Consider the following 26,063-nt stretch of genomic DNA (forward strand, 5'->3'; position numbering starts at 1 on the left):
GGTGCAACTTCTCTCATCTTCTGAAAACTTGAGTTATTCTTACTTTTAAAGTCTCAGCTGTGTCATTTGGTTGCTTTATTTTACGCAGATTTTTTTGCCTTGGTTGCATTAAGTACCTCTTTCATGGTTTTGATTTTCCTCAAACTCTTGAAGACTTTTAAATTTCCATCTACCTCTATGCTTGGCAGTTCCTATTTTGCATGTCTGTGGGTGATGGTTGAGCACAGTGGTTTGTCTCCAGGTTTTACAGGAGAGGCTGCATATGCATATGCTGGTAGTTTCCTCTGGGGTTTCTTAGCTCTCTGAGGGAATTGCCCTATTGGGTGACACTTCTGTTGTGTGGTGCTCAGTGCAAGAGGGTAGAAGAAAGGAGTAGTGGGAAGGGTTGACTGGCCAACCTGCTCTGAAACATCCTAACTAATCACTATCAGCCCTTCCAAAGTTTCTTCCAGTTCCTTCTGTGGTACCTCTATACTTGGAGTTCTCCTTTATAGAAGTTTGTGGTTTCCTTTGGGTGTCTTGGGTTTTGGATCTCTTTGGTTTATCTAATTTATAGTAAATCTTTAAAATTTCTCATTCATTGGTGGTGCTTTTTATTTGCCAAGCACCATTATAGTATTATTATTATTACAAGACGTCTGCTTATCATCTTTAATAATTTTGTATAAGATGGGGAGTAGTTTCCTGTATTCAGTTGATGCAAACTTGAATTTTTATTCTCTGTCCTGCTGTTTTGGAAAAGATGCCCTTTGTTCTGCATGTTATCCCCTTTATTAGGCTAATTTTGAGCTTATAGTATTTAATTTTTTGCATGTTTTATTTTACAAATAAATGTGCTTCTGTGATGGGAACCAATGGAAAAGCATGTGAGTAGGAAATAAATAACCAGGGTTGTAAGACACAAAAATCATCATTTTGATTTTGTAGCCCTTGCCATTTTCCCCCTTTATTCACTTATCACTCATTCAACACATATTTATTGAACATGTCTGCCAGGTATTATGGATCTAGGCAGGGTCCTTGAATTCAAGGAGCTCAGCTTAGTGAAAGAGACCAAAAGGTAGAAAATTAACAAATGCATGGTTGAACAATAAATTTGCATGTCTTTAAAAGGGAAAGAATAATCTAGGTTGCTGCAGAAATAACTTACCATTATTGTTCTGGAAAAATACTGAGAATTTCCTAAAACAGCAACACCTTTAAGTGCTATTGGGAGAACTCTAGCAAGGCTTGAAAAAATAAACAGATTGTATAGCTGATGATTCATCTTTTAATTAAAGGCTAGGTGAGGTAACAGAGATCTTTTGCAGTTTTTACAAGTAATCTGGGGAAGAAAAATGAGATATTTTTCTCCCTTTTAGAGGTTATGGCCATTGCTGACCCCTGCACTTTTTTTTTTTTTTTTTGCACAGGGTAAACATTAAATCCCTGCTAAATGAATGTAGTGTCTTGGTTTCTAGATAGTGCATTATTAAACAGCAGGACAAAACATTTTTTTAAGTCTTTGTCTGACTTCTATATCCGGGTAATGCTGATATCATAGAATGAATTGGGAGGTTTTTTTCCCCCTCTTTTTTTTTTCTTGTGTGTGTGTTAATATTATTACTTATTTCTCAGATGGCATCATTTATTAATGATGCCTGATAAGCCGTGGCTTTTCTCTGTGGGAAGGTTTTTCACTAAAAATTCATTTTCTTTAATTGATGCAAAGGTATATTCAGGTTACCTATTTCTTCTTGAGTGAACTTTAGTAATTTTTATCTTGCAAAAACTTGTCCATTTTATCTACACTGAAATTCTTGGCATGAATTTATTCATAATATTCCCTTATTAGCCTTTTGTTTTCAGTATTATCTGTAGTGATGACTGTCTCTCATAGAGATATTTGCAGTTTGTGTCTTTTCTTTTTTCTTATATGTATAGCTAGAGTGTACCAACTTTATTGATCTTTTCAAAAAACCAGACTTTGGTTTCATTGATTTTTTTTTTTATTGCTTTTCTGTTTTCTTTTTCATCGAGTTCTGCTTCATTCCTCTGCCTATTTTGAGTTTAACTTAGTCTTTTTTTCTTTCTATATTAAGGTAGGACTTTAGATCATTTAAGACCTTATTTATTTTCTAAATATACATTTAGTGCTACATATTTCCCTGAAACATTTATTTTGCTGCATCTCATGCATTTTCATTTATTGTATTTTTATTTTCATTTGGTTTAAAATTCTTCCTTGTCTACTTATTCTGTCCATTAATAAGAGAAGGGTTTTGATGTCACTGAATAGCTGGGGATTTATTTATTTCTCCTTACAATTCTGTTAGCCTTTGCTTTATACATTTTGAAGCTCTTTTCTTAGGTGCATAAAGGTTTATTATTGTTATGTCTTTTTGGTGAATTTATCCCTTTATCATTCTGAAGTGACTTTGACTATTACATCTTCAACAAATTGGAATAATTTTTGGCAATTATATTTTTCAAATATTTTTGTACCTTCCTCTTTTTTGGAAACTCCATGAACATGTATATTAGGCTTCTTGACTTGTCTCATACACTGGCCAAGTTTTTGGTTTTTTCTCTGTGTTTTCATAGAGTTCATTAAACTGTTTTTATGTTGTGTCTAATCTGCTTCTAACCCATTCAGTGTATTTCCCATCCCCAGAAATTTTGATGTGTGCTTTTTGTTATATTTTCTTTATCTCTTTTTTAAAATACTTATTTTCTTGAACATATGAAATATAGTAATCCTATTTGTTTTAATATCTGTGTCTACTAATTCAATCACCTGTGTCCTTTCTGAGTTGATTTATTTGACTGAATTTTCTCCTCATTTGGGGGTGTGGTTTTCTGTTTCTTTGCATGTATGGTCATTTTTTACTGGATGCTAGGCATTGTAATTTTGATTTTGCTGTTTGGTGGATATTAAGACATATTTTAAAATATTCTCAAGGTTTTCTCTTAGATATGGTTCCTAGTGAACAGTTGGGTTTTTAAGGATTGTTTTTATGCTTTTTTAGGTGGGAGATCAGCCTTGAGTCTAGGGCTAATTTTTCCCATTTCCATTTTCAAGATATAATATCCTCCTAATTACTTGATGCCCCATGTATTATGAGATTTTTCCATTCTGGATAGTGAGAACACCAACCCTTCCTGGCCCTGTGTATTTCGTTAGGGATTATTTCATCTACTTCATTCAGGTGGTTCTTTCCCAGGCCTTAGGTAAATTCCTTATATACAAATACTTATAGCAATACTTAACTTTGGACTCAGGGAGACTTTCTAAAGATCTCCACAGTTCTCTCCCTATAAAGACCTCCTGTCTCTACTACTCGTTCTGTCAAATGTAGCTAACTTGAACTTTCTAAAATCCCAACTTTGTCTTAGTGTGGAGAGATTGGTAGACTACTACCGGGAAGCTCATTCAGTTTGGGTCTGGTACTCAGCAAGTACTCTGAGCTGGTGATATACTCTTAGGAGTTATCAGTGTATATATAGCCAGTGAAGACTTGGGAGTAAATTAGACTCTCTCAGGGAGGGGATACAGAACAAGAAGAGAAAAGTTCTAAAACAGAACCCCAAGGTACATCAAAGTGTATGTGGAAAGTGAAGTGATAATTCTGATTTTCAAAGCAAATCCCTTAATCAATCTATAGTCTAGATTTTCTACTGTGGTTCTAGAATGTGACCATTATTCAGGAGATTGATAAGTCATCAGCTAAGATTACTATGATTCTTCTAGGTCGCCTACTTTTTTCTGAGAACATGTCTCTGAGAACTCAAGACAGGAACACATTTAGAATCATAGGAAAGTTCTAAAGGCCCAAGGATGCCCTGTCTCCACAGCTTGGAGTCAAATGTTCAACATTCATTTCTACATTAATGGGCCATGTGGGGATTGGTTAACTAAAAACCAATAATAAAAATAATAAAATAATCATAGCTAAAATTAAGTAGAAAATTAAGTCAAGCAAAGAAAACCAGAAAAGGAAAAAGATCTAGAGACTTCAGATTTAGACACCTAAATTAAATCCCTGGACTGTCTCCAATTGGTTGGGTCACATTGGACAATTCAATAACCCGATGTCTTTGAGTCATAATTTCAATCTTTCACGTGAAGAATATTTTTTTTTGTTTCTGTATATTGAGAGAGAGAGAGAGAGAGAGAACAAACACATATGCACATGAGCAGGGGAGGGGCAGAAGGAGAGAGAGAATCTCAAGCAGGCTCCATGATCAGTGCAGAGCCCAGTGTGGTGCTCCATCTCAAGAACTATGAGATCATGACCTGAGTCAAAATTAAGAGTCAGCCACTTAACTGACTAAGCCACTTAGGTGCCCCTCGCAAGGAGAATAATTTAACTTGCAGCTCTGTGGGTACTAAAAGCTGCACACATAAAAATAACTATTTTTAAGACTTCACTATGATTTTGTTAAAAAAAAAACCGTCATGGTAAATAAATGAAAGATAATATGAACAATTTTAATTTATGGTTAATTTTTGCAAATTCACATTTTGCCTTTAGGTACATGGGTGCAAATTCTTTTTAAGAATTTATCAAATGGTATAAAACCCCAAGTTTGGATATGTAGTACTTCTAAGTTTCAGATTTAATACTCTTTCCCATTTAGAGGTCATACATCTCTTTTTCTATATTAAAATGTATTTGATAAGGATATGATAATTAAATATTTTCAGTGTTAGCATAATTAGATATATTTCTTGACCAAGCAGGCAATTCTTTTCAAAACTGTTTTCAGTAAAAACTCCAGTGAAAAGTACAGATTGATGTTAGATAATAGCATTTCAAGTTTTGTTTTCTTTTAATTGGTTGAGCTCAATAGTGAAGTTTAGATTGTAATCATCCTAATGGGTTCTCCTTAAAACTTTGCATTCTTTGGTTCTATTCAATAAAAACAAAAAAGTGTGTTTCAAATTGATTCCTGAATGATCTGAAATAGTCTGTTAAGGATTTGAAATTGAATAAATGTCTTGGTAACCTGAAATTTGGTCTCATTTGTGAGGCTCTAGTGCTGTCATTGGAACAGAATCTTTCACTTTTCATGAGGTTGAAAAGAAAAGAGACTAAAGAAAGTAGTGGTCTGAAGTTATATTGTGATAGTACATTCTTTCAAGGAGACATTTAAACATGAATATCAGAGTCTGAATTTCTCTTCTTTGACAAATTTAAATGAAAATAGCCAGGTCAATTGTTCATATTAATAGAATATGATAATACAGAATTAAATGAATAGAAGTTAATAGAAATCTATGAAGGTTATTACATCAAAGTGCTTCCAATAGCACACAAATCAACTAGAGCTCTTTAAAAAAATTTTTTTTACATTTATTTATTTTTGAGAGACAGACAGAGAGCACAAGTCAGGGAGGGGCAGAGAGAGGATTGAGACACAAAATCTGAAGTAGGCTCCAGGCTCTGAGCTATCTACACAGAGCCTGATGTGGGGCTCAAACTCACAAACTGTGAGATCATGACCTGAGCCGAAGCTGGACACTTAACTGATTGAGCCACCCAAGCGCCCCAATTAGAGCTCTTATTGACTATTTTATCATAAAATTTAGAATAAAGGGAAACAAATAAATATTGTTGTGGGGGGATCATTTCATATTAATGTCACTAGCTTTATTCATTGAGTACCCACTAATATACCTGACATGGTATATTTATGCTGCTCTCTTCAGGATTCTTTTTGAGATAATGTTTAATTATATTGCCTAGGGGAGCCTGGGTGGCTCAGTCGGTTAAGCTTCTGACTTCTGCTCAGGTCATGATCTCACAGTTCATGAGTTCGAGCACCGCATCAGGCTCTACGTGGACAGCTCAGAGCCTGGAGCCTGCTCGGGATTCTGTGTCTCCCTCTCTCTCTGCCCTTTCCCCACTCATGCTCTATCTCTGTCTCTCAAAAATAAGTAAACATTAAAAAAAAATTTTTTTTAATTATATTGCCCTAGGTTAGAGTCTCTTCTAGACTAATGTGCTATCACTGCATTGCTTTAAACCCCTCTAAAAGCTTTTTGTTTGTTGTTTATAATCTATAGGGAAATAGGATAAAATGACAAAAATTTTAAATAATTTTTTGTGTTGTAAAATGAGTGGCTTAAAAAAAAGTTTCTATTGGGAATGCAAATTGGTACAGCCACTCTGGAAAACAGTATGGAAGTTCCTCAAAAAATTATAAGTAGAACTACCCTATGACCCGGCAATCGTACTACTAGGTATTTATCCAAGGGATATGGGTATGCTGTTTCGAAAGGGCACATGCCCCCCAATGTTTGTAGCAGCATTATCAACAATAGCCAAAGTATGGAAAGAGCCAAAATGTTCATCGATGGGTGAATGGATAAAGAAGATGTGGTATATATGCAATGGAGTATTACTTGGCAATTAAAAAGAATGAAATCTTGCCATTTGCAACTACGTGGATGGAACTAAAGGGTATTATGCTAAGTAAATTAGTCAGAGAAAGACAAATATCATATGACTTCATTCATATGAGGACTTTAAGACACAGAACGGATGAACACAAGGGAAGGGAAGCAAAAATAATATAAAAACAGGGAGGGGGACAAAACATAAGAGACTCTTAAATATGGAGAACAAACAGAGGGTTATTGGAGGGGTAGTGGGAGGGGAGAATGGGCTAAATGGGTAAAAGGCATTAAGGAATTTACTCCTGAAATCATTGTTGCACTATATGCTAACTTGGATGTAAATTAAAAAATTAAATTAAATTATAAAAAAAGAAGACTCCGGGGGGGGGGGGGGGGGGATAAAGACACGTCTCTGACTTCAAGAATCTTATAGACTAGTGAAAGACATTAAACCCATAATGAAATAAATGCTAATTATGCAAAAAAACACAAAACCCACAAAGAACAAACTGAGGGTTGATGGGGGGGGCAGGGAAGTGGGAAATGGGTGATGGGCATTAAGGAGGGCACTTGCTGGGATAAGCACTGGGTGTTGTATGTAAGCAATGAATCATGGGAATCTACTCCCAAAGCCAAGAGCACACTGTATACACTGTATGTAGCTAACTTGACAATAAATTAGATTAAAAAAAAAAAAAAGAAAGGAAAAAGAAAAAAAAAACATTTCTTGGAGTAAAGGGGACAATGACCTATTCATGCAATGAGTGTCATGCAGCAGTTTAAAACCATACTTTAAAAGAATATTTAATGATGTTCAAGCATGATCAAGTGCAAAAAGCAGAATGCAAAACTATATGTAGAAAATACCAGTATTTTCAGATTGGTAGATTGGTATAGATAGTACACAGGAAAGAAGAAGACCAAAATGATAATGGCGATTTTGTCTGAGTGGGACTGGGTGTGATTTATTTATTTTTTATATGATATTTTGAAAATAATTAATAGTTAACAGCAAACATTTTCTGGTTATACAACTAATAAATATCATTAAAATAAATAAAATTGGGGTGTCTGTGTTGGTTGAGGAGCCCGACATTGGGCTCAATCTCACAACTGTGAGATCATGACCCGAGCCGAAATCAAGAGTCAGATGCTTGACCAACTGAGCCACCCAGGTGCCCCTGCAGACTTTTATATAGTCAGTAAATGCAGCCTGGCTATTTGCATCCAACCCAAGCAGAGAGTGGAAAAGGATAGGTTGTCAGATTCACATCATCAAAATATGGAACCAAACGAATTGGTTCTGCATCTTCAGATGTACGCCCTTGTAACTTTCATTTCATCCATTCACTTTGTTTATGTGGTAATTATTTCTTGGGCACCTTCCATTTGCTGAGCCCTGTGCTGGTTGCTTGGGAGGGAAAGAATAAAACATGTCCCTGTCTTAAAGATATCAGGGGAACCTAGAGGAAAAGAACAATGGTTGTGTCTCCCTTGGGGTTTCCCTCACTTTCCTCCCTCAGCAGGGAGTAAGAGAAGCACACAGTGACAGGCAGGATGGGATTTGGAACAAGCTTCTCTTGGAAGGGGAGACCTGAGGGAAAGCAGAACACAAAGACTCCTTAAGGAAACAACCATCTGAGCTGATAGCACCTGGTCACAGGAGCACCTGCATCCTTAACAGCACCTTTCTCTAGAATCTGTAATTAGAGGCTGTCCCTGGACACTCTGGACCCTGAGCTTGGGGGGAGGCATCTTGGTTCTTTGGAGACTGCGTGGCTTTAGGGATAAATGTCAGGGAGATGGAAGGAGAGGCAAAGCCAGCTGGTTTCAACAGACCTCTGAAGTTGTGTGTGCGTGTTTGTACACATATATGTATCTCATCACTAACCGAGTTATTCCTGGCTGTCTGGCCAGTGATCACTCTTTCCCCTCCTGTACATAATCCCTAAAAGCTTTGGGAACACTTAAAAATTGTTCTTTCTCTTCCCCGTCCAGATTTATCTAATAAATAGAACCCAGGCAAAATTATTTGTTCTGGTGGCCATGGCTGCTGACCAGTGACCGCGGCCCTGTCTTCTGCCACCTATGGCCATGAACCCCTGGAGACAGGGATGTCTCAGAATACAACACTTGGCCCAAAGATAAGGACCTGAGTGGCTGGACCTTCAGCTTCTGTTTCTAAGTGAAAATTGTATCAAGAGTGTGAATGTTGGTTATGATTGCGTTCAGTATTTTGAAATGAACTATGTCAGTTGAATGACCCAAAGGCTGGCATCTGATAGATCTCATTTCTGATCAAGCTGCAGAACTCATCCTGGCCTGCCAGGGGCATCTGTCCTGAAGCCATCATAATAAAGGTCTTAGAGCAAGAGGAGGTTGGGAAAGCCAGGGGATACAGGGTTCGAGGGCACTTTGCACAGAGTTTGGAAGTTGCTGGTAGTAACAGGAGACGGGGAGTAATTATCGAACCACCCTGTGTTTCATTTTTAATTTGCGCTAATGGGCCTTGTCGTGCTCTCTGTAGAAGATCTTGTAGAAGGTCTCCAGATCTCCTGGACTGCTTTTGATCAGAAAGGGGAAGAGAGAACTTGTTCAGAAGTCTCGATACAGCACTCGAATTCTTTAGCTGTTCTAAGATACTTAGTGAGGCTTGAAGGCTGTGTTTGGGAATGAACATCAAGATTGCACTTGGAGGGCAGCCCTCCGCTGGCAGTGACGGAAGTAATTGTTTCCCAAAGGATTTTGAAAAGCCATCAGTTCCCGACTTTTCTAAGGGAAAGCTGCTTCTCACTTTTCTTTATCTTCTCTTTCTTGACAGTCCCAGCAGAAATGCATTGTGATCTTCGCCCTGGTATGCTGCTTTGCCATTCTTGTCGCGTTGATATTTTCTGCCGTGGACATCATGGGAGAGGATGAGGATGGTCTCTCAGAAAAAAATTGTCAAAATAAATGTCGGTAAGAGGTAACAAACAAAACTTCTCTTTTAGGGGGTGGGCAGGAAAGCCAAAGAGAACCCTAGACAGTGGAGAGAAAATTAGAAACACATGTGATCATCCATCATCCCCCCCCCCCCACCTTGGGCTGAAGCTGAGGCAGGAGTCTGTCCAGCCGATGCTCTTACTTTTTAGACCAAGGGAATGAACGTGAGCCATGATTTCATTCAATTACAATTCTATACAGTTTGGACATACTCTGTAGGGAGGGATGGTTGACAAGGTGAAATTTTGTACAGTCTGCATTTCTGGAGACCCCTCTCTATGAGGTTTTGGTTTGTTTCGTGATAAGCCTGGAAAAAATGAGTGCCCCAAATGGACAAAGGGCACCATGCTAGCTGTCACATCAAATGAAAGCTAAAAAAGCACCCATCTCAGGAAAAATTCCAACTTAAACTTTGGGGTTAAATAAATCAGGGTGTCCTATAAGAAGACAGAAATCTCCTCAATCTGTCTCTATGTATGTATTATGTCTCTTCAGTTACCTTAAATAACATTTCTTTGGGGTCATCCCTGACCGGCAGAGCCTTCAGAGCATGGTTTTTATCCCCATAAATCTCATCCAACTGTTTGTAAGCTGCTACTTTTTAAATTTTAGGTCATGGAGAGGGTGTAGGAAAGTGTCAAGGTTGGTGGGGAGATAGATAAGGAGTCTATATTTATTACATGTTACTGCAGAGCTGAAGTTAGGGCACACAACTACAATCGTTAGTATAAACTAGAGGTTATAAATGAATTTTAATTGTAATTTTTCCCTGTGGCAAGCATTAGTCTAAGTGCCCCTCTTTTCTGGCTTAAGATCAACAGCAACTTGGTAATGTGTACATGAGTTTTTATCTTGGATATTTTTCCTTGCGGGATGAATGTAAGACACAAAAAGTGTCTGGATAAGACAATTGAAGTTTTGGTTTTTTTTTAACCCGTGGTACATTACAGTCTAGTTACCAGACAGCAACATTCTATACAGAACAAAGGATACAAAAGAGAAATGAGCATACATTTTAGATTTATTCTAGCTTGTTGGGAAGGGGCTCCTAAATGTATTTACTTCCCAGACTTGATTTGGGAGAAAAATTGTGTTGGGATTATAATTGAAGTGATAGAATGACAGTAGATTGTCACCGTCTTCCTCCTGAATACTCCTGCATTGGTATCTTCTGAGAACCCCATTATGCGACAAATAGAAACATCCGTGGATGAGGGGCCGGTGATTCATCTTAGTCCGTGGATTGACTCTGACCCCTCTCACCTCACTTGGTGATAAAGTGTGCTGGGTACTTCACATGGCCAACCCCAGCACCCAGAAAGCAACTTTATAAAGGTCAAACTATACCAACTTCCGTGAGACCAAATATGCAGGACCTTTTAACACACGTTACCAGGTATTTGTGATTTTCAACAAAAAAAACGAGGGAGCCTTACAACTATTCCTCTTTTCACTTGTGAGAAGCTATACTTTGATCCAGTTTTTACTTTAAACTCAGACAGGTGGAATTTGGGTCTGCTGACTGCTTCCATTTAAATCAATAATTAAATCCTAATGAGTCAACGCTGCTTCACCCTCAATCTGGAACATGTGCTTCCAATTACCCACCATTCCCGGCTGCCTTTCCCCTTGGTAGTGGAATCACTGGCTGGTTACTGGGTTCCACCTCCCGGAGCCAGGTTTTCTAGAACATGCAGCCCCTCCAATCTCCCTCTCTTCTGCAGCCTTGGCCCCTGTTTGTGTTTCTCCTGCATTCTTAGCCATTCAGTTGGTGCTTCTGGTATGCCTGCCATCCCCTAACCTCATCCCGAGGAGCTTCTGCTTTTTTTCCTCTCCAGCACACAGGATGTCGGGTTACTGCAGTTCCTTGTACCCATCCAGTCCCAGTCTCCAGACAACCCATGGCCACACCGTCCATTCTCGGTAGTTCTCATTTTAACATGATGGAACTTTCTCACATAATCTGCTCCCTCCTTATCCAGAGGTAACATCACCTGCTAATTCTGGCACTTTCCACCTTCTCTCGTCCATGCCTAACAACCTCCCAACCATCAGTTCCATCTCTCGCCATTGTACTTCATAACTAAAATTAACTTCCCAAGACCCTAGCCTGCTGTTTTTACCACCTCAAGTCAATAAATCTAATGTCCATTTCACATTATACTTCCAAGTAAGCCTAATGCAGTGAACAGCCGTAGACTTTGAAATCAAAAAGATCTGGATTCGGATCTACATTATAGCACTTACTAACTCTGTAAATTTGGACAAGAAATTAGTTTCATTATTTCATTCAATACCCATTTACAGCACATGGCAGGCGTGAAGGAGGAGCTGCAATGCAGTTAATAATGAGACAGTTGTGGCTTTGTTGCTACAGAGAGGACTTGGGGCGTAACCTGGCACGGTAAAAGAAGGGACCCTAGGCTTTGGCCTCCACTCCCTCCTGGTGGGTTATGAAGGATATTTTAGAATTGTTTCTCTTAAAAGTGGTAGATTAAAAGAAATCTGTCTCACGAAGCTTTATTGGTAAATTGCATACCCCATAAGAAAGCAGCAGGAAACTCATAACAAGCAATATGTAAATACTCCCCTCTCCTTCCCTTCCACGGTGGTAAAACCCCCTTCTCTCTTCACACCAACTTCCTATTCCTCCCACATCCTCACTTCTCCTGAATCTGCTTTATTCTAAGTGTAGTCTTTGGTTATGGGGAAGGAAATGAAGACAACTGCAGGAGAATCGAGACTTTATTCAGGGCTGGCTATGGCAAAGCAGTCAGCCACCATCACTCGTGTTTTGGCAGAGACTCAAAGGCAGATAGAGGATCTGTTGAGTTTTCTAGTGGAAAAAGGGAAGCCTTTAGGTGTGCCCTGCTAGGACCCTGCTAGGGGTTGTTGGCCTAGGGGAAGCTGGAGGCTGGCCAGCTTCTAGAATCAAGACATCTGCTTGGTCCTGAGTTGGAAGGAGGGACAAAAATTAGGGAAGCTGGTAGTTATTAATCAAGTCCCAGCCATTTGGAGCACAAGGTTACAGGAGTTATTGTTTGGTGTCTTGGACTGTTACTAGAAATAGCCTGACTTCCTACGAGCCTGCCTTACTGCCGGCTGGCTTCCTGGGCTGGTTATTGTAGGCGAGAGGTTGGTGTCTTGGTCAGGCTGATGCAGCTTGTGGGGTGGAGTCTAGTTTTTATATACATGGTCTTGCCATTGTTCATTTCCATATTTAATCTCCCAGTTCTTAGAATCTCTTTCTATACCAGCCCCATTTGTTTTAATTTTCTTCTTCTCCATCTGCTAGACCATGGCTGGTGTGTCCATGATGCTTGATGCAGGATCCTAACGTCTTCACCTGCCTCCTTGGATCTCTTGCTTCAGCCACCCTGCCAGTCCTTTCTGCTGGTTGACTCCTGATTCCACCCATCCTTGTCCTCAGAGAAGCCTCAGCCATAGCTCCAGTCCTATTACAGCCTGTTGAGGAAAGGGAGTTGGACTGTGCTTTCCCAGGTTTCCCCAGACAGGGTTGCCCCTGGCGAGAGAGGAGGGATAGTTTGGAGATGTACCACTGAGTATGGTGTGCTGATGCAGACCTGGCAGGGGACACTGCCTCCTGCAGAAAGCTCCCAGTAGTATGCCAATCTCAACTTAGTGCCTCTGCACAAAAGTCTATCTCTTCGTCTCCCGACCTCCTTCTCATCTTGGCACCGAGCTCCCTAGACTCTAGCTCGGGGGGGCACTAAACAGGATCACATGATGCTTACCTTCCAGGTGCCATTTACCTCCCTGGCCTCCAGTTTCCTCTTTATGTTTTCTCCTTCTGGTGTCATTATTGTGAAGAGTGCTTGCTGCCTGCTCATTTCAACCTCTGCTGAGATCTTGCTGCCTTGTAATTAAACTCCCCATGTGTTTGTAGCTCTCCTTGGTCCTGAAAGTTGGAAGACTACATGGCAGTCTAGCCCACCAGTGCCTTCCCTTCCTGCTGTTGTGATGGCCTCTCCCCAAGATCTCATCCACTGCAGCCTTTCCTACACACTGCTGACCCTTGAATAATGCAGGTTCGAACTGCACAGGTCCACTAATAATGCAGATTGTTTTTGATCAATACAGTCCTGTAAATGTACTTCTTTCCCTGATGATTTTCTTAAGAACATTTTCTTCTCTCTAGCTTACCTTATTGGAAGGATACAGTATGTATTACTTAATCGACTGTTGATTTTATCAGTGAGGCCTCTGCTTAACAGTAGGCTATGAGTAGTTATGTTTGGGGGAGGCCAGAAGTTACACGTGGAGTTTTGACTGCACAGAGTTCGGCACCTGTAACCCCTGCGTTGTTCAAGGGGCATCTGTATGTTGCTTTAATTCATCTTATCTCTACTAACTAGCCAAGTAGCCAAGATGCCTTTCTATCCTCTGATAGATTACTACTCGAAATCATACTGCCCACTCAATGTTTCCCTAACTTTTATGTCTTTCTGAAAAAATTTATCTCCCTATAAAAAATATCCTGTTTATATTTTTTCTGACATCTCGTTTTATTTTCTCCTTTTTGTTACTTTGCTGCTAAAATATTGTACTAATAGTAGGTTAGTGATGCTCCCGACTGGCATAATTTTCCACATGCATCTGAAATAGCAGCTGCTCTTATCTTCCCAAGTGTCTTTTAAAAGGCCTTAATTGTGCCAGGAGACAAGATCTTTGACATCAGTAAATGACTTTGACCTATTTCTTTGCCTCTTTGTACCAAATTTCAGTGTATTTTCCATCATTTTCCTTTGTGTTTAATTGCTGATTCAGTCTCTATAAATATCGACCTCTGTGTCACTTGACTACTACAGATGGTGAAGGGCAGATTTTCTGGTTTCTTCTGGAAAACTGCATCTCAGTGGGCTCAGGGGCATCACTGCATAGTTAAGAATGGCTTCACCTGCCAGTTGAGACTGTATACATCCTGTGGCTTGGCTCTTTTATGATTTGCTGGTGCCTCTAATTATAATTTTATACCATTCTTGCAAGAGATAAGTGCGCTGTGCAGGTTCCCACACAACACATCCCCAGGGACCAGTAGGGACACTGGAACTTACATCCAGGTGCTGTTCACCTGCAGAACACCTGCTCACATGTGCACTGGCCACCCTTTCAGGTAAGAGGCCTCCATTTTGTATTTTTCAGCTGTGTCTCTCTCACCTCTCATCCATTGCTGTGGGTCATTACTTCCCCACTCAGCGGAGACACCATTACACATTTACTAGAAGGACTTTTCTTAATTACATCTCCCTAATAAATGCACAGAGAAACAGTCCACATCCTCCTCCTTCTCCACCCCAGGCCCAATTCCTATAATAACTTGGCAGCTAATTTCTATAAACTATCATTAACTGCATAAACATAAAATTGGGGTGGGTTATCATTGTCTTCTAATCATGTTGATTGACACTTGCTCCTGGATCTCCTCACGCTTGTCCCTCATCCTCCTGAATCAGCCACATGTCTGTGTGGCTACTGTCCTGGTGGGGCTTACTCTTGCCTCCAAATCTGCATATCCATTTGAGCTTTTGCCTACTTGGCCTGAAGCATGAGGGATTAGACCAACAAAATCTACATCTATGATTCCTACTGTTCCTGAACCTGGGGATTTTCTTTAATCCTAGTGAAAGGACTTGAGTCTGCACAGATTGGGGCCCATGAAATATCTAAGCCTGGGTAACCAATGTATAAATTACCAGAATGGTTCACCATTAAAGAGTGGCCTAGACCACCACAGGAAGTATAGCAAGAGCCAGACTCACTTGGTAATATACCAGCCCTCTACATGTGCATTTTTCACATCAGGTTTTCAATAGAGAAATTGAAAATTTTATTTCAATTTCTCTATTGAAAACCTGACTTCTCTGTTTTATATTTTCTTATACTTTGTTTTATGACTTTTTTCCTCTGATCCACTATTTTCTTACTTAAAATAATAAACAATATCTCTACACATATCTATATTAATAACCCAGTTGCAGCTCTAGTGTAGGACATCCATAATTTAGTCCATCAATATATAACATTTCTAGAAAAGAGTATTGAGAAACTTTTGTGCATTGACAATCACTTCCTTGTGTTTTGTCCTTTCTCTTTTGAGTATCATGACCTTACAGCTATCTTTACAGACTCAAACTTGCTCCAGTGGGCTTTAATCATTGTTTTCCCTTTAATTCCCAAACTGTCATTACTTGGCCAGTGGCAGCTATATTTTCTCCTTTTTGACACTATTCCAGATATCTCTGAGAGCAGCTTTGCTTTCTGGCCCCATTTTGAATTTTCTTGCTCTGGGATATGGTATTATCTACTCTCCAATGAGCTCTGGTTCCTTTTTTGTGAAGAATTCTTTTAAAAACCAGAATCTAGGGGTGCCTGGGTGGCTCAGTCAGTTGAGCGTCCAACTTCAGGTCAGGTCATGATCCCACGGCTTGTGAGTTCAAGCCCCACATCAGGCTCTGTGCTGACAGATCAGAGCCTGGAGCCTGCTTCAGATTCTGTCTCCATCTCTCTCTGCCCCTCCCTTGCAGTCCCACACACTGTCTCTCTCCCTCCCACCACCCCCCCCCCTTTCTCTCAAATATAAATAAACATTAAAAAATTTTTTTTAAAAAACAGAATCTAAGTTCTAGGGTGTCATTAGATTGTCCCACAAGTGTGTTGGTGGTAGATCAAATAATACCAGAGGAAAGGTGCTTTAAATTACTTTTGTGACTGAGCAATGTCCCTCACTCCTTCTTTCCCTTCCTTTTATAGACATCAGAACAGGGACTGTGGGGCCAAGTTATCTGGGTTTCAGTATGGCTCTACCACTTAGGAGATTTGCAATCTTGAGCAAGTTTCTTGATTTTACTGTACCACTTGTTTTTATCAGTGTAATGAAGATAATCATTTTGTCTTACTTGAAAGACTTCTGGAAGGATGAAATATATTAATGCAAGTGCCTTTCATACAGTAGCATCTGTCATACAATAAATGCTCAGAAAATTGGCTGTTAACTCCTTTTATGAAGGAACACGAGTTCATGCCAGTGTTCATAGCCTCTTTAAAGTTTCTTTGTACTTTGCTCCAAAGTAAGGAAGAGCTTATAATCCATTTTCCATTCTTTTCTTAAACTACAAGTTTTTCCATTTATGTACATTAACTTTGAATTATCCTGCTTTATATTGACAAACCCAACCATGTTTTTAAATTAGTTTCTCCCTGGGGCGCCTGCCTGGGTGGCTTAATCGGTTAAGTGGCAGACTTCGGCTCAGATCATAATCTCGCGGTCCCTGAGTTCGAGCCCTGCGTCGGGCTCTGTGCTGATAGCTCAGAGCCTGGAGCCTGTTTCAGATTCTGTGTCTCCCTCTCTCTGACCCTCCCCTGTTCATGCTCTGTCTCTCCCTGTCTCAAAAATAAATAAAACGTTAAAAAAAATTAGAAAAAAATAAATTAGAGTTTCTCCCTAAATTTCTCCCAAATTTAGAAGATTCCATTTGGTTTTTGGCTTCAGTGTTTGGTATCCGAGCACTTTTCTGACTGTCTAAAAAGGAAGAAAAACTTTAATCTACATCTGCATCTGAAGGGAACATCAAAGAACTTAAAAGCCTAGAGCACCTGGTCCTACAAATAGATTTCCAATGTACCAACCCAACAAAAATGATGAAAGATAGAATAAAAGCAGAAACTCGCTCTAATGCTTTTGTTTTACATCCTTCCCCGGTTTCTCCATTTGAGCACACAACGAACCTAGTTCCTGTATAATTTTCTTGATGTGTTCTTCCTTTTATAGTGCCAGTATCCATTTCTTACCAAATCATACAGGTTCTGAGGAAGGAGAGGAGATGGTACTGTGTGTAGCACACTCTCTTAAACTGAAGTGAGCATGTCACCCATTTCTGGTCGGCCCCATCTTGCCTCCTTCCAGTTTTGCACTTCTCTGTCTTTCCTGGAGCCCTGGCCTTCTCCTGAGTCTCTGATCAGAGATTATTTCATTGACAAGATGGCGTCCACCTAGTAGAACTCCTGCAGCTTGGGCCTTCTATTGACGTTCTCAGCCCTTCTGTCTCTCTATTGTCTACTCCACTAGGTCAGAACTCCCTGAGAACCCAAGATCCCATCAGTTTTTCTCTTTTGCATCTTCTTCAGTGGCTCACACATTAGGACTGAGCAGTTCCTTTTTTCTAATGGGCAGTGATTTTGTGTAAACACAAGTATAAATTATAGGAGTGTACCACTCATTGAGATAGTATGTATTATCTAGATTAATTTATTACTCTCCATGGTGGAATTTGCTTTGGGGGAATAACTAAGGATTATGACAGGAAGCATGGAAGTTTATAGATTGTATACTTAAAGGCCATCACATGGAAATGAGTTAGAAGAAACCTGGGGAATTGCTAAAATTAAATAGAATAATCTGACACATAATTTTTTTTTCTAACTAGCATCAAATAAACAACTTTTATAATAATTGGGAATGGAGGGAGGCCTCTGGGTAGCTCAGTCAGTTAAGTGTCAACTTTTGATTTTGTCTCAGGTCATGATCCCAGGACATTGGGATCTTCCTCTCTCTGCCACTTGCTTGCTCTAAAATAAAAAAAAAAAAAAAAAAAATGGGAATAAATAAAATAAAAAATTAAAAAAAAATGGGAATGGAGGGCAAATTCTTGGTTTTAAATGAAGGAAAACAGAAGTTCTCAGACTTCTAAATTCAGATATTTTTGTTCTTCTGAACTCTACTCTCATATGAAACAGCATATACCAACATCTTGGTTTCACCATTGGGTCAAGTAAAATTCAAATTTCCTGAATCATGAGAGATCCGATAGCCCAGGACCATGAAAGTGCCATTTATATTCCAACACATAAAATCTCAAAGATTGTTTTTAAAATAATCTTTTATCTTTAACATCTAATGTTTAAAGGAAGATATTTGAGAGAGTGTGATACTTGCTGATGTCTATAATTACCACTTTGGGAAGCAGCAAAGCTAATTATTTCAAAGTTTTAATTATAATGAAGCTTAATATATGATTAACGATGTTGACATTTCCTGTTGCCACGTTTGTTCTCCAAAGAGATAATTTGAATGTGGGATATATTTTTCAAAAAGTTCACCGAACCCTTGTAGGCACAGCCATAATTGATAATCATGAATAGCTTAGGGGACAGAAAACACAGCTGCCTGTGCAGGAAAAGCCTGTCCAAGTGACCAAGGAGAGCTTAATCCTTATCTGAAGTGAGAGAAACATTGACCGAGGGTGTGGGGAGAAAAATAAAAAGAAAACCTACGTGGGTATGCTTGGTGGATATTCATGTATTTGGTTATAGACCTGTAATTAGAATAACGTGGTAATCAGAACTTTCAATTAAAGAAATTGCCAGGAAAATCTGTTACAGAATTCACTGGAACTCAGCTTCCAAAGTCTTATAACTTTTGGTATTGAGGACAGCTTGCAGGTCGGGAATGTAGCATTTAAGAACAGGGTCATGTTTCAGAGGAGAGACTTAGAACAGTGAGTCTGGAAGAGATAGCTTCGAGCAGCGAAAGCTTCTGCAATCAGATCGCAAGTCCAAAGTTGGTTTTTAGATTTGACTCACATTTGATGTGGTGATGTGTCTGGAGCCCTGAACTTAGGCGCAGAAGACCTGGAATCACCCCGTTCCTGCCTTCAACAGAGCTGGTCACCTCATGGAAGCTTCCTCAAGGAAACTAGTCACCTCAGCATTCTCATTTTAGAACTGACAACCCCCCTTCCATGCTGCCGTGAGGCAAGAGTGAGGGACTGCTCATGTGCAAGATGGCAAAGTGCCCATCGAGTGAGGTGTTCTGTCATCCACTTGTATTTTGAGTCATACTCACAAAGACAGATAGCATCCGGGGCCAGAAATGACATTTAAAAACATTTGTTTTAAAAATTTTAAAGAGAGAAAGTATGCAAGCAGGGCAAGTGGCAGAGGGAGAGAGAGACTGAGAATCTTAAGCAGGATCCATGCTCAGCGCAGAACGTGGCAGGACTCTGGAATCATGACTGAGCCGAAATCAAGAGTCAGATGATCAACTGACTGAGCCACTCAGGTGCCCCGTCATTTTGGATATAAACCGCAACCTTGTGAGTTTCTGCTTTTACAGAAATTGAAATTGTCATTTGCTGAAGCCATGCCAAGCCATGGGGAAGTTTCAGAGCCCTGGCCCTTGTCAGGTGGTGGAGGTCAACGTGCAGTGTCTGTGTGATGCCCAAGCAGTGCTTTCAGCTTGGTGTCCCAGAGACGTGTGTGTGTCTCAGCGTGGCCACCTGCTCTACCAGCTTGATGGTTTAACCTGCCTGCTTCACCTGTAAAACGGTGGTGGCCATAATAGTACATAGTCCATTGGGTTTTAACTAAAATGTGTAGCTTGTTTGACTGAAAAGGAGAAACCTCCACATGTTGGAGATCTTGTCCCTTAAGGTTCCTCAGCAAAGCTCATCTTAGATTTTCCTTAGTCAACATTGCTTATTTTATTGCACCCATATTTCTAAGTTATACCATTGGATCTTTGCCTCTTCAAATAGCTAACTGTTTATGCAGTTGAAAACCTGATACATACAGATGATAAAAATATACAAATGCAGAGTCTTACAATGAAATCATCTCCCAGTGCAGACCCTGGGTCTCCTGGCCCAGAGGCAAACATGGCTAACACATTTTTGTATATCCTTCCAAAAATATGATTTTATATTGCATGTGTGTATATAGGTATACATTTGTATATATATGTATAAGTAGTGTGTATATCTATATATCTGTCACCTTTTTTCTAACAAATGGAAGCCTATAGACCTGGATTTGCATCTTGTTTTTCTGCCTTAAACAGTTTTTTTTTCTTCCTGGACATCTTTACCAATTAAAATGTGTTCATCTGGGGCACCTGGCTGGCTCATTCAATAGAGTGTGTGGCTCTTGACCTCGGGCTTGTGAGTTTAAGCCCCACGTTGGGTGTAGAGATTACTTAAATAAGTAAACTTAAAATATGTACATCCTTGGCTACATAGCACTCATTGTATAGATGTAATATTGTATGTCTGTCCTTCATTGATTTGAAGGACATTTATGGTCTTTGGAGGTCTACGGTGAGTATCCTAACATATACACTTAGGCATATGTAGGAGAATATCTTGAAATTCCTAGAAATGAAATTTCTAGGTCAAAGGGTAAATGCATTTTGAATTTGGACAAATAGTACAAATTGTATTCCAAAGGGTCTGTATCATTCAGATGTAACACCAGTTTTCTCTAATCTTGCCATCATTGCATAGGATCACATCCTTTATCTTTGCCCATCTGATAAAGGCAAAAAATGGTATTTTTATTGTTTTTAAAGAAAATCATGAGGAAGGTTGAAAATGTCTAATTCTTCATCTATGACTTGCTGTTTATGACCTTTGTAGAGCAGAGTTACAAAAAGTGTGCCTTGCTGAAGGACCCAGTAAAACATAGCAAAGTATCTGAGGCCAATACAATAGTCATCATAGTAAGAGTAATAGTAACAAAATAAATGGCATCACACACAGCACGTCTGATTTATCAGAGAGGTAAAATGAGATTTTTGAGCCATTTCTATGGATTTAGAAACACCACGTTGCAGGAGATAGTCACAGGTAATTATTAATGTGTTTTCCAAAACACTGGAAATTGATTATTTGTGCATCCATACGGTGAACTTCCGCTGTGATCTTTTTGCTTCAATAATTGTGACATTTCCTACATAAGATAAGCCAAGCTTGTCCCATATTATAAATGAAGTACTTTATTCTGAGTGCTCTTGGAAGTATTGCAGGCTGGGATATTTTCTTATCTAGTTTTTATGCAAATGCTTTCTTGTCTTTAGCATGCAGTTCTCACTGATGCTATTTACTGGTACCTGGGGGCACAGTCTGCTATTATATTCTCATCTGACCATCACGTTATCTTGGCAGATAGTTCTTCTTACATACTGTGTCTGGAACTGAACTGCCAGGCGGTGGTGAGCTGTGACTTGCCACAAGTGAGCACTTCTTATTTATTTTTATTTTTTTAACGTTTATTTTTGAGAAAGAGAGAGAGAGTGCGCACAAGCAGGAGAAGGGCAGAGAGACAGAATCTGAAGCAGGCTCCAGGTTCTCAGCTGTCTGCACAGAACCAGATGTGGGGCTCGAATCCACAAACCATGAGATCATGACCTGAGCCAAAGTCTACCGCTTAACTGACTGAGCCACCCAGATGCCTCAAGTGACCACTTTTTAAATATTACATGGTTTTATTGTGGCAACTATCACTTCTCATGTGACTGTCATATACCAGCTACTCTGAAGGTTACCTAATGTTATATCTCTGATTCTTACAATAAAGCAGATACTATTGTTCTTATTTTACAGATGAAATGATAGGTTCAAACTTATTACATAATCTACCCACATAGTAAGAGTCAAGCTGAGTTCAAATTCAGATCTGACTCCTTCCTTATTGTTTTTTAAGGTTTATTTCTTTATTTTGAGAGAGAGCACAGTGGGGGAGGAACAGAGAGCGAGGGAGAGAGAGAATCCCAAGCAGGCTCCGTGCTGTCAGTGCAGATCCCAGTGTGGGAAAGCTTAGGTTAAGATTTTATGCCAGTTGACTATTGTGTGCCCCAGAGATGAGTCCCAGGAAGACATGTGGGTTCTGAGTCATTGCTCTCCCTCACGAAGCTTGCCCACCTGAAGCTGGGCCCCAGTGCACAGCTCCGGGCTTCTCTCTGAACCTTCCCACAAGACACTCCCCCCTTGCCAGACCCTGGTCCTCTTCCTCCTAGACACCCTGGTCCTGAGGCCTCAGCACGTGTCCACAGGACCCACCACATGCATCACACAGAGAAGGGGCACTTTTCAGGGACCATCTGCCCACTATTGAAGCTTCCCCATTGATTTCTCTCCATCCCCTTCCCAAAATCTCTTTCTGAATTCTGCAAGACTTTAAGATATAAAACCTTGCACTGCATTTTTTAGCCCCAAATTTATCTGAAGCCTTAGGTCAGGAGATTGTGTTTCTGCACGAAGTAGAGACTGGCTTTCTGTGAACCTGAGTGAGTTGCTCTGCTTTGTTCCACACAAAGTTCTGATGTTCATGAGGTTCAGGTCCTCTGCCCTCCATGTGTGGATAACCTCTCCTTTGCCAATTTGCGTCCTACGTTGTGGTCGGTCCAGAGGTCTCCGTGGGCCCTAATAGCGGCCAGGCTTTGGCCGACCTACCTGTTGCTACCTCTTCTGGGCACAGCTGCCTTCTGTGTCCACCTCTCGCGTTTCCCTGAGGCCATCTTGCTTGCTTTGCCCTGGTTGCCTGGGTCCCCGTGATTTACCACACTGGCTGCTGCCACAATGCCCAGAGTTGCCCGCTCTTATAGTACTTGTTACCTGCTGGTGAATGGTAGGTACTCATTTTCCAGTAATTTACCCAGTCCCCAAAGGAGGCTTATTTCACAAAACGAGAGCATCTTGAAGTCTCTGAAAATTCTCCTTAGATAAGTGAACTATAAGCACTTCTTAGTCTGACTCAGTCCATAGTGTTGAGCTGAGCTACTTTTTCTTTTTTTTAATGTTTATTTATTTATTTTGAGAGAGAGAGAGAGAGAGAGAGAGGGGCAGAGGGAGAGGTAGAAAGATAATCCCAAGGAGGCTTCTCTCTCAGCACAGACCCCGATGTGGGGCTCCATCCCAGGATGGTGAGATCATGACCTGACCTGAAATCAAGAGTCAGACACGTAAGGGACTGAGCCACCCTGGTGCCCCTGAGCTACTTTTTATAAAGGCTTTTGTGAGTTCAGTTGTCTTTACTTTAGTGTTAAAAAAAAAAAAAAAAAAAGGATTAGGAGCCATAGCTAAGAGGGAGACTCCCCTCCCCTCTCCCAGTTTGAACACAGGGCATCCTAGAGTCCAAAAGTATTAACACCAGATGCAGTGTATCTCTCTCAATACTCTTGGATGAATGAGTATTGAGTTTGGAGTTTGGTTCAAAATAGAGAATTAATGAAATTTGAGTCAATGGACTAAGACACTCTCAACTTATGTGTAAATCAGTCTAGCCTTGGAGGTATGATAGTGAAGGCTGATTATATTGCTTTGGGTCTACTGTGTCTATTTTCAGGTTCAGGCATTAATAATTATGGTCTTAGTGACCCCAATTTTAATCTGTCTTGGCAGTAAGGATATATTAAAAGACCCCCTTTACAGGGTACTATTGTTTTGGCAATTCTATGGCAGGTGAGTTGGGATGAGATGTCTCAAGTGTGTGCTTTATTCTTATTTTTCTGATTGACATTTTGGTCCCTATTACAAATTTGGTAAAGAAGGGAGGGTGAGATTTGTCATTTGTATACATTATCACTAAATTTTCATTCCATGCTTAGTCCCAAGGATGTCATAGAGTACCCATTTGGTTAGGCTGGTAATGCAAACACCAGATACCCCGTGTCTTAATCGTTACACATTTATGTGTCTTCTCTTCCAGACTGTGAGCTTGTTGAGATGGGGAACACTGATGAATGCAAATGTGTCTGGCAGCTGACAGGATCTCAGACACCCAAGGGTGATGATGGAAGGGACGAGGAACCTAGTATTCTAGATGGGGACCTAGCATTCTCTGGCCCAGTGCTTCAGACAGAGAGTACTCAAATAATTGTTAATTCCTGTGCAAGTAGAAAAATGGAAGAAAAAGAAGAAAAAAACCCATTATTATGGGATAGCAAAAGGGGAACTAGACCAGGGAAAGGAAAGTTTTTAGCCTCCACTGACTTCTCTGGGTAAACTTGGGAAAGTCACTCAGTTCTTCTGGGTTTCTATTTTTCCATCTGTAAAATGGGGAGATCATCTAACATGACCTCCAAACTCCTTTCTTCCTCTAACGATTGTACAAGTCTATGGCATGCCAAAAGATTGAGAGAGTTGTACATATTTCATTACCATGTATGAACAACATGTATCCACAGAATCTGTAAGCTTTTAGGATTCTCTGCCAGAATTCAATTGGTTGATTTTTTTTTTCCATCAGCCAAATATTTAATAAGGGCCTGGTTGGGGTAAGGACTCCTACTACTGAAGATGCAGGGAGAAATTCTCAGTTTCTGCCACCAGAAGTCTGATGAGAGGTAGACACGTTAAGAAACCAGTGCACTGGAGCCTAAAAATGTTCAGTGCTAAGGAATGTTGGGAGGGAGAAGCTGGCTCTGGAGGAATGACAGAGCAGGTCACTGATGTCAACAAGTCCAGGCTTTCCAAATACAACCACAGCACGTGCAGAGACTTGGATATATAGGAAGGCACGACTTTGTCACTGAAGAGCAAGCACTGGTTCCATGTGGCTGGAGAGGAGAGTGTGAGATCGAGGCAGAGAGAGAGAGAGAGAGAGAGAGAGAGAGAGAGAGACAGGAGGGAGAGAGGCAGGGGCTGAGACAAAAGAGGCTGTGACCCCCGTGAAGGTCAGATGCACCACACGTAGGAACTGGTATTTTATTGTGAACACTGACATGATTCTATTTGCATATTGTGGAAAAATAGCGTTAATAATATGTGTGATGAGCTAACCGGGTCTTAAGGCAGAATCCTTAGATGCCTGTTTTAGATTCTCCTGGGTGCTTGTTCAAATGTGCATTTCTGGGTTTGAATCTAATCCTTATACAATGAGAATTTCTGTGGGTTTGGCTTAGGAACCTGCATTAAAAAAAAAAAAAAAAAACTCTTACAACTTAGGCAACTGGAAGTATGGGAACCACGGAATGAGTGAATGGAGAGTAAGTGGCAGGGAAGTCAGAAGAGCATGGATATGGGCTCAGATGAACATTGGGATCAATCTCAGCTATGTCACTTAGGAGTTGTCTCATCTTATCCAAGCTATTTAGCGTCCCCAAGGCTGAAGTTTTTCCTTTTACAAATGGGCTTAAAAGTGTGTACCTCATTGGGTTTTGGTCAAGAGTAATTGAGATAACATATGTCAAGCCCCTAATGCATTTGGAGGCATATAGGAATTGCCTGGAGAAGTTACTTGAACTCTGTGCTCACTAAGATTCTGGCATGGGTTATAATGGATTCTAGAAACTCCCCAGGGGATTTTGGTTAGGGACGGGTAGGAATCACATAGACAATATATGTGGTCTCCTTCCTCTAAGGCAGTGGCAGTGAAGGTATAAAGTAAGGGGATAAATTTGAGAGATTTTTAGGAGAGAGATTCCCTAGGACCTGAAAGAATTTTCTAAATGTTCTTAAGTTTGTAATTTGGATTGTTTCTGGTACCCAAAGCGGCAGAATGTAGTTCTGTTTTGAACATGGTGGGGTCTGCGGTCATCTATGTGAAGACATCCAGAAGCTAGTGCTCGCTAGTGGACAAGGGCCTCAGGAAAAAGCTTGGGGCCCTGGTAAAGAGTAGGCTGTCAGCCATGGTTGAAGGGGTTTTAATCCCCCTGGGACAGGGTGGAAGGTAAAAAGCTAAAAAAGAGACCTCATGACTGACCTCCCCGTCAACACCAAATTTTAAAGGTTTTCAGAAAACAAATTCAAGTGAACAGAATTAGAAAGAAATGAGAGCAGGAAAGAAACAGCAGAGGGTTTTATTTTAGAAGCACAAAAAAGAAAGCTGTTCAAGTGCCACAGTGAAATCTAGTAAGACAGGAAGTTTTTTTAAAGGAGAAATCCTGTCCCACCAGTGATGGGCACTT

General features: G+C 40.2%; 1 protein-coding gene and 1 long non-coding RNA gene across 5 annotated transcripts in view; one reads left to right on the forward strand and one right to left on the reverse strand.

The window, feature by feature from the left end:
* PLD5 (phospholipase D family member 5) overlaps positions 1–26,063 on the forward strand; it is a 408,569-nt gene that overhangs the window by 156,418 nt on the left and 226,088 nt on the right. For all 4 annotated transcript variants that reach the window (XM_081791857.1, XM_060643364.3, XM_060643363.3 and 1 more), the window contains exon 2: positions 9,204–9,340. In XM_081791857.1, the coding sequence (XP_081647983.1) occupies positions 9,204–9,340 (137 nt within the window). The remainder of the gene's footprint in view (positions 1–9,203; positions 9,341–26,063) is intronic.
* On the reverse strand, positions 12,102–17,389 carry LOC145713345 (uncharacterized). Its single transcript, XR_014136413.1, has 3 exons — positions 17,174–17,389; positions 13,120–13,283; positions 12,102–12,829 (listed from the first exon to the last, which is right to left on the reverse strand). It is a non-coding gene; the product is annotated as an uncharacterized LOC145713345 (long non-coding RNA).

This window comes from Panthera onca, chromosome F1, assembly GCF_046562875.1.
Source record: "Panthera onca isolate mPanOnc1 chromosome F1, mPanOnc1 haplotype 2, whole genome shotgun sequence".
NCBI classification, from domain to species: Eukaryota; Metazoa; Chordata; class Mammalia; order Carnivora; family Felidae; genus Panthera; species Panthera onca.